Genomic DNA, 18656 nt, shown 5'->3' with positions numbered 1-18656 from the left:
AAGCACCCCTTACCCACCCACAACATGGCAACACAGGTTGCTAGCATTGGGGTACTGGGATCTTCTTGACCAGTCCCCTGACACAATTCCCTCCGCGGCCCCCCTGCTGATCCTGGTTTCTCCCCCCTTGCCCCCTCCCACTACAATCTCACCCACCACCGCTGATCAGTCCGTTTACCCCCCATCCCCACCCACCAATCACTTCATGTGCTGGCCTTCACCCCCACTCCCCGATCTACTGATTGCTCCCTGTGCTGGTCCACAGAACTATCACCTTGCTGAGTTTCCCCTTGCTGTGCTCCCGCCTTGGCTCTGCCATGCAGAACTTTCCCCCGCCTCCCTGCATTGCAGAGCCAATGGGATCCAGGACTCATTAATGACATGTAAGCCATGCCTTTAATATTTAAATAGGCTTTGCGCCATTTCTGGGCGTCAAGCTGATCTCGCCGGCAAAACAGGGCTGGTAAGATTATGTGAGGCCAGAAACCAGGTGTGAACCTGATTTTTGGTCACTTACGCAATCCTACCGGCTCACTGCGCCCATGCGCTAAGTAAGTCTGTCTAAAATTGGTACCCTTATATAATTAGATTCACTATAAGAATCAAAATGGAGAGGAAATAGACAGCAATAAATGTGCTTGAATGTAAACAAATTAATTTCATTAAGATAAAAGCCAAGTAACTAAAGAAAAGCTCTCTATTAAGAGCATATACTCTAGGCTTTATAAAAAATGGAGGACAAAAGCAAAGAGCTAATGTTAAAGTTATAAATAGAAATCATAAAGGAGGAAAGGCTTTAGTTATAAGAAAGAGATTATAAAATTAGGAGTTTAGTTCAGATTTATCAGAACAATAGACAAAGAAACCTGACAGAGGAGTTCAAGGATGGCAGAGTTTTAAAAGGTAAACTGATAAATACAGGGCTGAATTTTGTTGAGATGACAGAAGTCCTGGATCAAAAGCAAGAAGCGACTCTGCTTTAGCCGGTGCCAGGACCTGGGTAGCATTTTGCTGGAGGTGGCTAATTAAGAGGTTAAAGACAGCAGTCCACCTCCAAAAGCTGCTGGCCTAATCAGAAGGTTGACAGCCCAGTAGGCTCAATAACATGAGTATTTGTGGTAGTCATTGCTGAAGCTGTGGGGGCGGGGGGGCTGTGGTGGTGGTAGAGGGGCAGGCCATGGTGATCTGGTCAGGGGTGGGAGAAGTGGGGTCATGAATGTCACTGGTGCTGTTGCCACAAGAGTGGCCATTGCTAGAAGGGGCAGTCTGTGAACCAGGAGTGCCAAATTTCACTCTGCAATCCCCCTATGCTGTGGTGGGTCCTTCTTAACTGGGCAAAATGCAGGAAGTGGCAGGTGACTGACCACTCAAGTGGTTCAATTGGTCTTCCAGTTGGGATTTGAGCAATATTTGTTCTGCTACTGGTGTTATATGATGGCCGAAAAACATAGGGCACTCCTTCCGATGGTTGCTCATGCCACTTTGCCACTCTGCTAATCCCTTAAGGATGCAAAAAATTCCAGTCACCAGTTCAGCTGGTCAGTGAGATAGTAAAGGGCATACATTTAAAATTACCACCAAAATAGATAGGAGTCAGAATTTACTTTCGCACAGTTAATTTCAGGTGTGCATTAATACATTCCACATTCCCATTTTACCCAAACTCAGTACAGAAAACTTCTGTGTATTATTAATTCTGTTCTTGAAATTTTAGCCTTATGTAACCCTGCACAGATTTTTCATTTTGTAACATGCCTTTAAGGGATATGAATATGACATCACTAGAAAGGAAGTGTCTCATGTCATCCAGTTTAGTTTCACTTTTTGCTTTCAAGCAAAGCACATACACACAGCTTTGCCGTTAATGTGTCTTCAAGTATAAATGTTCCCATGTGTCAAGTCTCAATAAATGAACTCACAACGGGTTTGCACAATCCTTTATGAACAACTGATGCCTTTATATCATTATCAAAGCAAAACATATTCTATTCGTAAAGACGTTTTATTTTCTTTCTCTTTTGGTCAGTTTTGAGAACCTCTTCTTGGAAGCTGAATCCTCCAAGCTGCATTGACTAATGAACCAGCAGTTCATAAGCTCTAGCTTGCAAAGTATTTAACTATGTCTGCGTTTTCTAAAATTTGCTTAGAATAATACATTATGATCTTTCTTATCGATACTGATTCTTGTGCAACAATATCAAAAGAAGTGGATAAAACAGGGAACCCTTCATCCTCAAAGCTCTGGCAGTAAGATGAGATTTGGGGACACATTACAAACCATGGAATATTTACCTTGGTCAAAGGGTTAAAAGGAAAATTCCTTCCATTTACTTTAGCGCACAGTAGACAAAGAACGTGTTTTTGCTGATAAAGCGTTTTACAAACTGCATCCCCATGTTGTCTACATTTTTTCTTTTACCTTTTAACAAACTCGTCAAAGAGGATGCGATGAGAGTATCCTTGTGCACGAATACGTGTAGTTTCCAAAATGCCGGTGTACCTCAGTTGAACCAGTACTCTTTCTTCAAAAAACTTTTCTGCTTGTCGGTCATCATTGGGTTTGATGCAACGGACAAAATGAGGCTGACCAACCACCATTTTAGACAGCAGATCCATTAATGAATACTGCCAGATAAGAAAATCAACATTTAAAATTGCTTGTTGCTTTGTAATTGATCAATTAATTCCATTGACAATATATACTCATAATTGATTTAGATTGATCAAAATTGAAATAATTTATATCTTTCATTTTTTTAAAAATGGTTTTTAGTGCATCTGGGTGGCATCAATAAAGAAAGACTGGAACAAAGTAAATAAGGAAAGCTTACAAAAGTGTCAACTGGAAATAAAATAAAACCCCCAAAATTACAATATAGTTCTTTAAAACGTCTAATTGACGTGAATGGGCTTTTATATACCCTCCTGTCTACGGCTTTGACCCTGAAGGTTTCTGCTAAATCCCTTGAGATATTTTCAATTGATCATTTTTACCAATTAGTTTCTATTTGTTTTACAGATTGATACAGTTATTTGGTCCAAAGATGTGCACTTTAGATGGATTGGCATACTAAGTTGCCCCTGAGAATGTCCTGAAGTGTGTAGGTTAGGGAAATTTACGGGGTAAGTGCATGAGGTTGGCGTGGGGGTTGGGTTTGGGAAAGGTGCTCTGTCAGAGAGTCGGCACAGACTCGATAGCCAAATGGCCTCCTTCTGCACTGTAGGTATTTTCTGATTTATAATTATATTAAAAAAATACATTGTTTAGTCAAAATCATAAAGAACAGCTGGGAATATGGGTAACAAACAACCTGCAAAAGAACATTAAAATTCTTTATCATGGACCTGATATTTGCCAACATTAAGGGCATTGCCAACATTAAGGGCATTTAAATGGCATTGGATAAACATATGGATGATATTGGAATAATGTAGGTTAGATGGGCTTTAGATTGTTTTACAGGTCGCGCAACATCGAGGGCCGAAGGGCCTGTGCTGCACTGAAATGTTCTATGTTCTATGTATACACATGTGCTCTTTTGAATTCTACAGTATTATGAGAAATTTAAGTTCTTTAAAAGGTCCTTTTTTAAATTATCTGCAGCTAAATTTATAACTTTACCCGAAAGTAAGAAGCCACAGTTTGTCTTTTCATGTTTGTTGTTTCCTCAGGATGTCGCATAACTTCCATTGTATCGACCTGGTTACAGGATAGTAAAAATGCAATACATGTCAACAAGCAATTGCAAAAACAACCTAGCCTTCTAGAAGTAGTACCTGTGGGTAGACTGATAAAATTACCAATGCAAAAAAATGCATGGAATCGGCAAATGAGAGTCAATAAAAATAATCAAAGAAATCAAAGAGTGCTAGCTTAAAGGCATACTGTGGATATTAAAACAGAACACAATTCAGATTTTTACTATTAAACCAACATAATATTCATCTATAGCATACATTCTGTTTAAAATACAGCACTATTAACCACACAATATTAACATTTTGATTATCTTATATTTCACAAAAAAAATACCCAACGTAACATTTTCATCAAATCTAATGAAGCACTTAAATGAATGGCTTCAAAGTTATGTGCACATTACCATCATAAGTTCTGGTAGTTCTGTTCATTATGTAAATATGGCTAGGACATAGGTAGATATTATTTTTAGCGTACAATTGCTGGTTATATGCTGCCATCTAATCAAAGAAAATGGAAATAAACTACAAATGTTTGAACTAAGAACTGGTTTTCCTGGATAGTCTACAAAATAATAACTAAACCTTTATAAAAATGATAAATTCTCAAAAGTACTGTATGTGTACAATGTATGATAAATGTATCTGCAAACATACGACTTGAAAATGCTTTTTAAATTGAGGGAATTACTGACAACTACAAGTGACAGAACACAATTCTGTGATTGTAACTCCCAACATGACAAATTCCTAATATCAGCTGGATAGAGGATGCAAATGTTAAGATAATAATATTTTTCCATAAAAATACAGGGGAGATAATGAGAGGGTGAATGAATCATCCCAATTTGCTTTTGTTAATTCAGTTGATAGTTGCAGGTTGGTAGATAGGTCTTGGAATAGATTGCATATTCATCTTTTAAGCAGAGGATTAGTGCATAACTGAGAAGATAGAACGATGGGAAAAATAAACATAAAAGACATACAAAGTGTTGGGGTAAAGGAACTGAAAGTTTAAAATGTGCTCCTTAAAAACCAGTTTTACATTAAAAAAATATAAGTTTCAAATATGTTGCACTTTGCATGTGTTAGTATGTTTTTTTGGACTATATTTTCTAATATAGTTTTTGAAAATTTATGCAACACATTCTGGACTGTGTCCCCTTTCCTCAATCAACTTTCTACTATGTAAAATCCAAGATTTCAAATTTGTGATTCTAAAACGAAAAAAGGAGAAACTAAATATAAATTCAATCTTCAAGTGTTTGCTCTGAATGTGAACATCTTGTTTGCAAATGGCTGGCAACTGGGATGTGTTATGTGCATTCATACCAAGCTCTTTTGTCCCATTATTTTTAACCAAAACATTAAAGAGAAAAAGAAAAATAATGTAATTGCATTTGTCACATTTAAACCTATTTTTATCCTTAAATCTTAAAAATATGGAACATGCATTCTGTTGCCTGTAATAAATTGAACACAAAAAGGCTAACGAGTGAATGAATTTTAATACAATTATTTTACCAGATTTTTATCACACGCAAGTTAAGCAAAAATGTATTACAGAAAAGAGATATGTTGCTAAAAATTATCGTCTTGCAGATAATCAAGACAAATGCAAGAATGGCTCATTTCAAACCATCATAATAATTTATGCTACAGGTGAAATTGGTGCTAATTTGTTAACAAATCGATGCTGGCTGGCCGAGATATTGCCATGTAGAAAGCAAGGGGAGCTGTAGGTTCCACAATTCCAAACTCCCAGGTAATTCAAACAAGGCACAAGGGTTGAACATATTCCTTTGCTTGCAAATGACAAATCCGCTTGTCTGAATACGTATCACTTTCAGTATGTATAAATGATCCACAAAATAAGCTTGCTTGATTATCTTAAACTGATTGTTGGTTAGCCATAAGCACACTCAGGATTGTTCAGCAAGTGCTGCCCAATCACTGAATCCCATCTAACAGCAGACATTTTGTTTTGGGTTTTGCAAGCATATGCTGATTGACTATGGTTTGCACTCTACCTATCATGAACAATTGAAAGAACACACTGTTTGATTTGATCAACCTAACGCTGAGATGTATAGTCTAAGCACCCAGCATCACACCGCTCTGAAATTCATACTGGACATAATTTAATTGTGTGGTGGACAGAACACCTTTTTGGACTGACAACAGCATTTTATTTGTGAAAAGTACCACTTGTGCAGCAATATGAAATGGTATGCTTAACCGGTTGTTCAAATTTTTGAGGTACCTTGCCTTTCCAGGATTATTTGAGTAAAACCAGGCACTTCTCAGGTTTGAAAGTAGTGGTTTTTGGACCACTTGTCAGTTTGCATAATACAGCGAACAACAATCTGATCAGGATAGATACTGAACTACAGGATAGTTTTGATGCACTAGATTTCTGCATTAAATATGTAAGGTGAACACATGACTAGGAATCTAGTTACAAAATTGTAGATAAGACCAACCTAATAGCATTTGGAGATATATGAATTGTAACCGGTGAAGGTAAGTTTGTAGTAGACAGCACAAAGTTCTTAACTGCACAGTAAGGAAAGGAATTACGTTTGCTCTCTATTTCAAAGGTTAATTTGAGCACTCTTGTGTCCCTCCCTTCTAATTACATTTTCCATGGCAGTGCCTTGGCCAATCAGAGCCCACTTGCTGACAATCAAAACTCTTTTCTTCTGTAGTATAAATTGTGATCATTTAAAATTTGACATTCTAGTGTTTGTCCTGATGAGTGCAAGATGAAAAGCTTCTGCATGTTTCTCTTTTTAGCAATATTCACATTCTGTACTGTCAAGTGACTGCATGTATACCTGAAACAAGGTAAAAAAAAATATTGTTAAAAACAAAGTGTTGGAAGAACCCACCCAGCAGGTCCAGAAACATTTATAGAGCAAGGAAAACAAATGGCGTAATTCTCCCATTCTGAAACTGCCATGGCAGGAGCGGGAATGTGGGATGGGTCCCACTGTGGAGGCTGGAGGAAAACCCACCAAATCCTCTAGGCCTGACCCATGAAGGGGATGCAAATGAAGTATACACTGTCCTCTGGTGGGTTTTGTGACCCACAATGGCAGGCACCAGCTTTAGAGCTTGCTGCAAGTTCATGCAGGCACAAAACTGATTTCTGGGCTCCCAGCTTGATAATAAGCGTTGGCCTTCGTTGTCATCAAACTGCAACCCTTCAGCAAATAGATCAGTGGCGTCAAGAAAAGTCAAGACCTCTGCTTGAATCACAGCAGATGTTTGTTAAGTGTTTTCAGAGGCTGGGTCTAAGATCCACAATTCAGTGTTGGATTGGCAGAATGGAGCCTTGGAGTCCAACATGAATAGATAGAAATTGGTGAAGGATTGTGGGAGGGATACTGGCATCTGCAATTGATCCACAATCAAGTTTTAGGTGTTTTGACGCAGTGGTGTTTGGGAAAAATCAGTGGCAACAATAAAGTCCTTTAATACACAATTGGGAGAAGTGCTCCCTCTCCTCCTGATCCTCAATTTAGGTAAGTTAGTTACTGTGTTGATTGCTAGTCTTCACACCCCTGAGTGCAACTTGCAAAGTGCTGAAGTGGGGACTTTAATCAGGTATTAAGCTCCTTATATGTATGGCCATAGGGCTTAATGCTACCTTCAGGTGGTGTTAAGGGACACCTTTTGTTTGTCCTTACCAAAAATGGTGGTGCAGGCACTTTTTAGCTGGAAATATATATGCACTTTCTGTCTGCCATTTGGGGCCTTAATAGGCTGTGTAGCTTCTGAGAAGTGAAGGCTACATGGTCAATTCCAGGCCTCTTTGATGGTGAATGTTATAATTAAAAAAAAACTAAAATTGAAAAACCAATACTGAAAACAAACAGTGCAAATTCAATACATGTAAAGAATAACAATGTTCCAACTTTTGTACATGAAAACAACTGAAGATTGCCACTGTGTACTTTTTGTCCTGTTCAAGTTTTCTATCTGACATTAAATGTCATCTTGTTGTCATTCTTACCTTCAGCAAGTATTTAGGAGACTGTATTTGAAAAGTAAATAGAATAAAAGATGATCAACAATATAACAAGAATGAAAGTAACAGAAGATCAATACTGTATGATCAAATAGAGAAGTAAATGTTGCAAAGATGACCACGTTGACAATAACTACATTATGTTGCTTCAAACCTTCATTTTTACTTTTATTGGGTTCTTAATTTTTCACAGCATGCTGTTTAACAAGTAACATTTTTAATTTGTATTAAAAAACAAGATGAAGTGAACTGCTGTAAATAAAAACTTAATGTTCCTATAAAAATTTGCATTAATAGGCATAACTTCAAAGCATTCAAACTCATCACATGACCAAATAAATATTGGGATTTCTGATTAGATCTGTAGCAGGCTTCATTATTTAGTCTCTCACATCATAGTGTGAATGCAATCACCAAAGAGTTTTTTGTTTGGATCATACAACTTGTATTCTTCTCTTTTAGGAAAACTCAGAAATAATTCTGGATTTTCAATGGATATTATTACTTCACCATGAGTGGAAATTTGTTTTTAATCATCAAGCCAAATGGACCCTTCCTGATGAAAAGGTTATAACTAAATGTTTGCTGTTGCAGTGTAGTGATGTGTATATACCGGATTTTTACTGGCTGCATTCATTGATTGACTTGACTTCAGTTGTTTTCTTTGAAGATATACTAGCTAGAGGGATAGGTAGAAGTCCTAGTGACTCACATCATAGGATGCAAATGAAGAACTCAAGAATGAAGTCCTTTGATGTGAATGTAAATGTAAAGTCATGTGAAATGCAGTTTGATACTATGTAATTAAAATTGTTTAAATCTAAACTTTAGATTTAAATACTTAAAAGCTACCTAGTTTCATTATTGTTGAACTGAAGTTTTAATGTTTCTATCAATAATTTCTATTCTCCTGAAACTGTTAATATAAATATGTTCATTTGATCATGTGAAGAATTAAATTCACAATCCATTTTTTTCAGTCCACGAATGAAGCAGCAAACATAAGTTGCACTAAATAAAAAAGGAAAAAGGTCTTAGGATTATTACCAAAATGGGTTTATTAAAAATGAAAAGTAAATTGTAGATATATGTACATCTTACAATGCTAATTAGAAGTTCCCTATTTTAAAGAGCCAGTTATAAAACATACAAACCTTTTTACGGCCTGCAGTAAGCTGTGGAGGTAAGGACCTTGATGCTGCATTTACTCTTGCTCTTGACTGTGCTAAGTTACCTGAGAAGAAAGCAAAATAGTTTGAAATAAGGGATACTAAAAAGATGTTAAATAAGCATATGTGATATGCTCAAAATATGTCAAAGTTTTAGTATGTCTAGCACAAGATGTCCAAATGTTTTTTCTGGCTCCATCTTCAGAGGCTAAACTGTGATTAATAGCAATGAAAGGAGCCTTTGAAGCAGGATTGGTGACATCAAAGTCTTAATCCATGGGTGGCAGGAGTTTTTTAATGAGTGGGAAGCATTTTAGCACATTTCAACGGATTTACAGTATAAATAAACAATAGATCGCTGCGGATATTCCATGCACCTTTAAATAAATGGTATGAGCAAGGCAGAGATATAATTCTCAGTTTAAATATGCATTGTGTAACGGCCACATGCAAATAATAATAAAAACCTTTGGGAAATCACTCAACAGGTGGCAAAGATATTTCTACGTTATGTACTTAATAAAAAAAATTAAATGAATAATGTTTCTACAATGCTTGCTATTATATATTATTAAAATCACATGGTAAAATAGAAAACCAACTGTGCCTCAGGTAGTCAATTCATTTGCATTCCAATAAACAAAATACTTACTATCATAAATGATGACAACTCCCTTTCACCATCATGATGCTTTTCCAATTAAAATGATATAGATATATTGTAGTAAGCAGCAGCTTTCCAAAATGGAACAATGGCACACAGTGTTTTAGGAAATCTTTCCTTAATTTTCCAAAATATGCTACTACACTAGTTAATAGATTTAGTTGAGTACTTGGTTATTAACAGCATAATGCCTGATGTAACCCAATAATAACCAAACAACTGGTGTTAAAAATATAATCATGACATGGAGATGCTGGCATTGAAGTGGGGTAAACACAGTAAGACTCACCTGACAAAGGGGCAGCGCTCTGAAAGCTAGTGAATTTTGCTACCAAATAAACCTGTTGGACTTTAACCTGGTGTTGTGAGACTTCTTACTGTGTTAAAAATATAAACATGGAGGCTAGAATTTTACACACGCCCAACAAAATGGAATGGTGGCAATTCCCTCTGGGTTTCCATCTGCTCCGACCACATGCCAATTTTACGCTGAGGTGGGCAAGGCCTTGGACAGGAAGCCTGCTCTTGCCCCAATAAAAGCCACATAAGAGCCGTTCCCTGCCTAGCCTCAATTTCAAGGCTGGTGGCAAAATTGAACTTCCATGGGGGAAGCCCAAAGAACAGAATTACACTTGAGGAGAGAAGGTGTGTTGGGGTTGAGGGTGGGGGAGGGATCAAAAACTCTGTTTAGAAATCAAGCGTCGCCCTGTATGGTTTGGTAGCCTTTGGAACTCTCTCTCCAACCTGTGGCCTCTCCCCTGAAAACTCAATCACCCTCTTCTCTATCTCTCCACCCTGAGACCCCTTAACTTTATCTGGGCCTCCACCATATAGTATCTGACATCTTCCTGCATTATTATATGGACTGGAGAGCTGCCAACAGCCCTCCAAGGCAGGACTTCCTCCCAAGTGAGGGGCAGAAGTTCCACTTGCAGCCACTTAATGCTAATTTGAGTTTGAAATGTCTGAGAGAGTGTTGGCGGGGAGATGCTCCTACCCAATGTTCAAATGGCAGAAAGCGAGACCCTGCCATCCAAAAAATTCACACCAGAAACTTTGGTCCCATTTGCATTTTCCTGGTGTGATAATCCCCACAAGATCCTTGAGGAATCACTGATTGATCTCCTTGGGGGGCTTGTAAAGTATGAGTTCTTCTCATATTAGGCAATGGTTATGCCCAGCAGAACCTAAGCCTTTTATGAGGCAGATCCAGGAATGGGCCTGCTGAACTACCTGTTCCAGGCAGGGACTAGTATGTGTATATCACAGCAGTGGTTTTACTCTGCATTCTGTAAATAAGCTATGTTCCTTTCTAGTCAAGCTTCCTGAATTGTTACAGCTGCAAATACTTCCTTCGATGTGATGGTCCATTTAATCTCAGAAGTTCCCCAAACAGAAAGGTTGTAATATTACTGAGTGTACTCAACAGAGTAGATGTACGTAGTTCTCAATGGTTGCACCACCACAAAGCAAAATATTTAGAGTTAAATTGCTATATTTGGATGGCACTGAAAGTTGTGGCTTCCCTCTGCGTAAATTTCTAACAAATGCTAGGAGTCAATATAGATTTATTTTTGTCTACACTCTGGAATGATTTCACATGACTTTTTATATTGATCAGGTTTTACAGAGTAAATTATAACTAATTATGCTGTATATAACTTCAGAAATCATTAGGTCATGGTGTTGATAAGTACAAATTACGGAAGTTAAGAAGTACAAAATTGCAATCAAAAGTTTTACTTTAGAATTTGGATATGTTTAAACAAGTTGATTCAGTATTTCCGGTAGCATGGCCCCTTTAAGTGGGTGTTCCCTGAGGGCCACATGATTGGGCTGGGCTTTATGGAGTGTTGATTAGCTGAGCTAATCATGGACAAGGACACATATCCAAGGTCAGGGAGGATCCTCAGCTGGAGCGTTGTACAGTTGCACAGTTTATTCTGTCTGACACTTTCACTGAAAATACTTATTTATCGTTAGCAATAAAAAGCCTTTGTTACTTTCAGCATATCAAGTCACTCTTGATTTATTACAGTTTTAGTCTTTTATTAAAGTCTGTATGGTTATATCACTTCACTGTGGGAAGTGTAGAAAAAGAGAGTGTTGCACTCTCTCAGTATTAGAGAGTCAGCTTTGATTTTTGTGCTGGAGTGGGAATTGAACCCTGAATCTTGTGACCCAAAGACAAGAATGCATGATTGATACATAAGCAAGTATAGCACATCTGATTTTTTTTGCTATAAGCAAAACTTGTAATATAATTAGAAAATTAACAGTACAATATGTTTACTTTGTATTTATTCCTGGGATCTACGTTATCTGCAAAATAAGATACCAGCTTGTAATGGTTGGGCCAAATGGCCTTTTTCTGTGTAATATATAATTGTCCATAACTCCAAAACTAATCAATAAATACATATCCAGCTTTGAAAACATTTTAACAAATAACAGTCTGCTATTCTCCTTATTATTCATAATAATTATATTTCTAATTAAATAAAATCGCAACCTTTGAACTTAATGTTGTGTAGCTGTATCACAATTGCTGGAGGACCCCTGCTGGTTATGCTGCTGAATTACATGCTGATGGGTTCCTGGAAGCCTTTGTTATATTTGTAACATATGATATGTTACATTTTTAAAGGCCCAATATGAGCAGTACAGTAGAATAGGTAACTGCATGTTTGTAACAAGAAAGAACATTTTTAGGACAACAAAAATCCACTGAAACAATTGGATATTATTGCCATGATAGTTATGTCAGTTAAATTATAATTCCTGCTCGATTTATTTGATATTCATTTATAGACTGATTTCATTCATGCATTGATTGTGGAGCATAAACAGCTTAATATCACAGATAAAACAGGTGCAAGGAAAATTTGATAACAGCATGTTAAGCTTTCAATATATAACATTTCCAAAGTAACTTAATAACGTTAACTTATTAAGCAAAATTCAAAGCCAAGTTTTGGGGCACCCTAAACTCCAATCTTCTAAGCTGTTTAACTTAAACTAACTGTCTTTTAATTCTTTAAATTTCTTAATACAACATGGAGAACATCTGCAGATTATTTATTTCTTTGCACTGACTGTACATATACTAAAATTTACATTGGCATGCTTGTATGCAATTGGGTTACACTGAATGGGATATTATTTTTAAAATAACTGGTATTTTTAAAACCCAAAAATGCTTGGCCATTATGTGTAACAGTCATGCTCAAAATAATGTACCAATGGCTTAATATTTTAAAACAACCTACAAGTATTAGAAAATATAAAAAAAGTTTTAATGCCAACATTTAAAATTCTAATTGGGCATTTTACTTCCTCAGTACTGTTGTGCACTTCTAAAACATCATTAAATAAATGAGTTAAAGATGTGGATTGACACATGGAAGTGTGATATTGTTACAAACACAGAAACGTGGTTGAGGGAAGGACAGGACTAGTAACTGAACATTCCAGGGTACAGGATCTTTAGATGACCCAGAGGAGGGTGTAAAGAGGGAGGTGGTGTAGTGCCAATAATTAAAGAGTCAATTACTGAAATAAGGAGTGATGATATGTTGGAAGGGTCTTCAGATAAGGCTTTGTGGATAGAACTTAGGAATACAAAGGGAGCAGCCACATTACTGCAAGTGTATTATAAGCCCCCAAAGTGTCAGCAGGAGATAGAGGAGCAAATGTGCAGCCAGTTAATAGAGGCATGTAAGAGTAATAATAGGGTAATTATAATAGGGGATTTCAACTTTTCCAACATAAATTGGGATAGTTAAGGCCCAACAAAGGATAGTGCAGCACTGGATCTGATACTGAGGAACGAAGCTGGGCAATGTGGTAGTGGGGAAGCATTTTAGCGACAGTGACCACAACACAATAGGTTCAAATTTGCTATGGACAAGGAGAAAGATTGCCTGCAAAAGATGGCTTTGGATTGGGGGGGAAGGCAGATCTGATTAAAATAAGGCAGGATCTGGCCAAAGTTGACTGGGAACTGCTCCTTGTGTATAAGTCTATGGCGGAGCAGTGGGGGGCATTCAAAAAACAGGGGCGAGAGGACAGGTCCAACATGTATCCTTTAGGGGGAAATGTAGGAATAATAAGTTCAGGGAACCCTGAGTGTCTGGTATGATTCAAAACTGGATGAGGAAGAAGAAAAACACCTTTAGCATTTCCATAGAGTGCAACTCAGTTGCAGCCCTACAGGAATATAGGAAGCGCAAGAGAGAACTTAAGAAAGCAATTAGAAGAGAAAAAAGGGGCATGAACAGGATTAGGGGAAATTCCAAGATATTTTACTGATACATTAAGGGCAAAAGGTTAACCAGGAAAAGAGGAGGACCCATTTGAAACCAAGGAGGCAATCTATGTGTGACGCCAGAGGATATTGAACGATATTAAATAAATACTACTCGTTGGCCTTCACTTGGGAAAAGGAGAACATAGGGACAGAATTCAGGGAAAGAGACAATGAGAAACTTGCACAGTTTGACATAGGAAATGAGGAGGTTTTAGAGGCTCAGATGGGCTTAAAAGTGGACAAATTCCCAGGCCTAGCACCTGTTTGGGTACACTGAGGGAGAATTTAGCATGGCCAATGCATCTAACCTGCACTCCTTTCAGACTGTGCAAGGAAACCAACGCAGACATAAGGAGAACATGCAGACCCTGCACAGACTATGACCCAAGCTGGGAACTGAACCCAGGTCCCTGGCGCTCTGAGGCAGCAGTGCTAACCACTGTGCTGCTCATTGCATCCCAGGCTGCTGTGGGATGTGTGGCAGGAAATTGCAGAGGCTCTGACACAAATTTTTAATTCCTCTCTGGCTACAGGGGAAGGGTCAGAGGACAAGAGGACAGCTAATGTGGTTCCACTTTTCAAGAAGGGTGGTAGAGACGAACCAGGAAATTACAGACCAGTGAGTCTTACGTCTGTGATAGGGAAACTATTGGAGAAAATTCTGAAGGAGAGAATTAATCTCCACTTGGAAAGGGAATTAATTATGGATAGTCAGCATGACTTTGTTAGAGGGAGTTCATACCTAACAAATTTGATAGAGGTTTTTTGAAAATGTGAACAAGTGTGTGGCTGAGGGAAATGCAGTTAATGCAATTTACATGGTCTTTAGCAAAACCTTTGACAAGGTCCCATATGGGAGACTGATTGAGAAGATTGAAGCACGTGGAATTTAAGGACATTTGACAAGATGGATCCAAAACTGGATTAGTAATAGGACACCAAAGGGCTGCTGCAGAAAGCTGTTTGAGTGACTGGGGGCTAGTGCTCAGTGGCGTACCACAAGGTTTAGTGCTGAGGCGCCCATTGTTTGTTATATACATAAATGATATTGATGATAATGTGGTGGGAATGATAAGCAAGTTTGGAGATGACATCATGGTTGGTAGGGTGGTTAATAGTGCAGAAGGTGGTCATAAGTTATAGGAAGATACAGATAGGTTCATCGGATGGGCAGAGCAGTGGCAGGTGGTATTTAATTCTGATCAGTGCGTGATGAAGTAGTAACAGGACAAGGGAGTACTTAATGAATGGCAGGACACGGGGAAGCTCAGAGGAATAGATGGATCTTGGGGACTTATTTACAGATCCCTGAAAGTGGCAGAGCAGGTGAATAGGATAGTTAAGAAGGTATATGGGATACTTGCTTTTATCAGTCATGGCATACAGTACAGAAGCAAGGAGGTAATGCTGGAGCTGTACAGAACATTAGTCAGGCCATTACTGGAGTATGGTGTGCAGTTCTGGTCACTTCACTATAGGAAGGCTATAGTTGCACTGAAGGGGGTAGAAATGAAATTCATCAGGTTGTTGCCTAAGATGAAATATAAGGGGAGACTGGATAGGCTTTGATTGATTTTTCTAGAGCAGAGATCGCTACGGGAGGGGGGAGACGGGGGACGGGAGACGGGAGGGGGGAGACGGGGGACGGGAGACGGGACTGGGGGGGGGGACGGGGGGACGGGAGGGGGGAGACGGGACGGGGTGGGGGGGGACGGGAGGGGAGGACGGGGAGGTGGGGGTCGGGGGGGAGGGGGGACGGGGGGGAGGGGGGACGGGGAAGACTGGAGGGGGGAGGGGCATGATTTTTTTATAAAGTTTACTAGTCACAAGTAGGCTTACATTAACATTGCCATTGTTACTTTGAAAATCCCCTAGTTGCCACATTCAGGTACCTGTTCGGGTACACTGAGGGAAAATTTAGCATGGCCAAAATGTCTTTTAGACTGTGGATGGAAACCAGAGCACCCAGAGGAAATCTGCACAGACATGGGGACAATGTGCAGACTCCGCACAGACAGTGACCCAAACCAGGAATCAAACCTGGGTCCCTGGCACTGTGAGGCAGCAGTGCTAACCACTGTAGCACCCAGTGGATGTGTATAAGACTATGAGGGGTATGAACAGGGTGAATAGGAAGCAGCTGTTCACCTTGGTTGAGGGATCAATCACGAGGGGGCATAGTTTTAGGGTAAGGACCTGGAGACTCAGAGTGGATATGAGAAAACATTTTTTCACGCAGAGAGTGGTGGGAATCTGGACTCCACTGCTGGGGAAAGTAATGGCGGCCAGGAATCTTGCAACCTTTAGAAAACATTTGAAACATCATAACATTCAGGGATATGGGACAAATGCTGGAAAATGGGATTAGTGCACCTTCAGTGGTAATCAATATCGGTGCAGATTCAATGCCGAAGGGCCTTTTCAGTGTTGCATGATTCTATAACTCTAAATGATTAACATTTATTTTAAATACTGCAACAGGTTCAAGCCAGAAGTCAGTTTATCAATAGCAAACATCAATAGCATTTCAGTGAAGTCGGGATTGATGTACTCAAAATAACTCGAAATTCAAAAGTATAAATTTGATAACCTGTTTAGAATTAATAAATGGTATATTAATCTACTATTTTCAGACACTCTTTGTACACTGAAGGTTATATTCTGATGTCCCTACTGCCCATGTGACTTGGCAACCTTAGTGCTGACTCAAGTTAACTCTCCATCTTATACTCTACATTTCTCAAACATTATGAACATCTGGACTCTGACTTCTATGTAGATCCTGAAATATTCTATAATGGTCTAACTTTGTTGAATGTTTAAACTTTATCCCAACTCATCTCTAGTGCATATTCCAGACTTGTCATCTGTTTCTCTATCATCCTTGCTCAGTCTGTGCACCTTACCTCTTCACATCAGCAACTAACTTTCATATTGTGAAGTCCTAACTGTGTAAGGAGGTGTGTGTCTTGACATAAAGAAAAGGCATGGTTTGCACACATGATTAAAACAAAAACACAACAGTTTATACTGAAAGAGATGTTCTCTGCAGAATATAAAAAAGTAAAACAGCAGCCTGTGGCGATACCTTAATGACATAACCATCAAATCATGTGACCAGCTTTTAAAAGCCACTTGTAATCCTTTTAAATATAACATCCCTTCCCCTTTACCTCTGTGGTCATGACAACAAATTACTATGATGCTATGCAATAATTTTAATAATACTCTAGACACAGTATTATGCATTACTCATCATTATATACAGTCAATTAGTAAATCCATTAAGAGGAAGTCTACTCCTCTTTGGTTGCATACAATGCTCTGGAATTTGGCTGTCCTTGACTTCAGGAATATGATAAGGAATTTCAGTAGATATTGCTTCTCTTGAAACTCATTCTCATGTGGTGTAGTAGCTAAGGCACATCACCAGGCAACTCAGATTCAACAAAGTCTTCCATAATAGTATTTACAATACTAGCGACTAAAGAAGTTGGTACTTCTGGAGATGATTCGAAACAGCATTTTGAGATGACAAAAATTGGCGTGGCATTGCCAAACTTGTTCATTTTTGATTTGAACTGTGTAAGAAATCGGACCTGATAAAGAACATGATAACAAATCTTGCTCTCCTGAAACTTTTAAAGAATGTTTTGAGGATTGTACAAATCTCTCAGCTAATCCATTGGTTGATAGATATTAAGGTGCAGATTTTATTTGCCGAATGCCATTTACTTTAAGGTAATCCTCAATCTCTTGTGATGTAAACTGCTCTTAAAGAAACCTGCAACCCTTTTAAATATATCACATATTCTCCTGAATTATTACTTCCAGCTCCCTCAATACCCTGACCCAGTTTGCTACTTGCTGAACTCCTTCTGTTTCACTGTCTCAAGCTCTCATTGCTACTGTTTCTCTTCTCTTTTAATCAGTATCAACTTGCCCATGGATTTATATCACTGTCCCATTTTCCTTTTTCAGCAGTTCTCCAGCCTATTTCTCCCCAACAATTCCTCTTCTTTAACTCCAACATACCTCATACCGCCTAAGGATTCTCCTTGAATCCTCATTGGTCTATGCCATCCTCTTCCTTTACAATGATCTATAAAAGTTCACCAGCCCATCCTCTACAATTTTATCCTGAGCTTAACCAAAACATGCTGCACAGATGCCAGCTCTTTCCTCTTCTTCACCATCACCATTTAGAGCTTCATGATTCACCACATTCTCTGTCCTGCCCACTGCAATGGTAATATAGCACCCATCCCAAACTTCACTTTGGTCTCTTCCCTACTTCTCAGGTTGTTTCTCTATATTCAAACAGCTCAACCTCATCCATCCCTCTTTATGCAGTATTCCTATCTACCACCATTTGCCTGATTTGTCAAATAGTCCACCCACCTCCTGCACACAATCTTTGCATTCCTCATGTTCAGAACTTTCTAATTCCCGAAACCTATCCATGCCACACCACACCTATTTCCTATCCCTTCTTACTTTTCTCGACATCAAACTCACTTCACATCTATTTCATCTCATCATTACAGGACGAGACCTTCACAAACAAAGCCAGTACGGTTCTTTCAGAATATTTCTTATTTTTCCCAGGTAGTGTTCAAGGATGTCCAAGTTGCTCGAGTATTACATATCACCCTCTCACGCATACACTGCCCAACTATTTGATATTTCTGTTCATCTCAACAACTGTCTCATATTTCTGCAACAACAATTTCTTCAAATGAGAATGTCACTGCGTAGGTAACCAAACAGTTCTTCTTGTGT

The 18656-nt window shown here is 38.6% G+C and overlaps 1 protein-coding gene and 1 long non-coding RNA gene across 8 annotated transcripts in view; one reads left to right on the top strand and one right to left on the bottom strand.

The window, feature by feature from the left end:
- myo3b (myosin IIIB) overlaps positions 1-18656 on the bottom strand; it is a 542791-nt gene that overhangs the window by 233897 nt on the left and 290238 nt on the right. For 6 of the 7 annotated variants that reach the window (XM_080199029.1, XM_080199032.1, XM_080199034.1 and 3 more), the window contains 4 exons: positions 8887-8966; positions 7718-7738; positions 3623-3700; positions 2420-2625 (listed from right to left, as the gene is read on the bottom strand). In XM_080199029.1, coding sequence (XP_080055155.1) covers positions 2420-2625; positions 3623-3700; positions 7718-7738; positions 8887-8966 — 385 coding nt within the window. The remainder of the gene's footprint in view (positions 1-2419; positions 2626-3622; positions 3701-7717; positions 7739-8886; positions 8967-18656) is intronic. The other variant, XM_080199033.1, reaches the window with a different exon arrangement.
- LOC145350114 (uncharacterized) overlaps positions 1-18656 on the top strand; it is a 50036-nt gene that overhangs the window by 25051 nt on the left and 6329 nt on the right. The gene's annotated exons all lie outside the window — the stretch shown is intronic.

This window comes from Carcharhinus amblyrhynchos, chromosome 11, assembly GCF_965287045.1.
Source record: "Carcharhinus amblyrhynchos chromosome 11, sCarAmb.v2.hapA, whole genome shotgun sequence".
Taxonomy (NCBI): domain Eukaryota; kingdom Metazoa; phylum Chordata; class Chondrichthyes; order Carcharhiniformes; family Carcharhinidae; genus Carcharhinus; species Carcharhinus amblyrhynchos.
The sequence above is the reverse complement of the archived record's forward strand: the minus strand, read 5'-3'. Positions and strand labels throughout refer to the sequence as shown.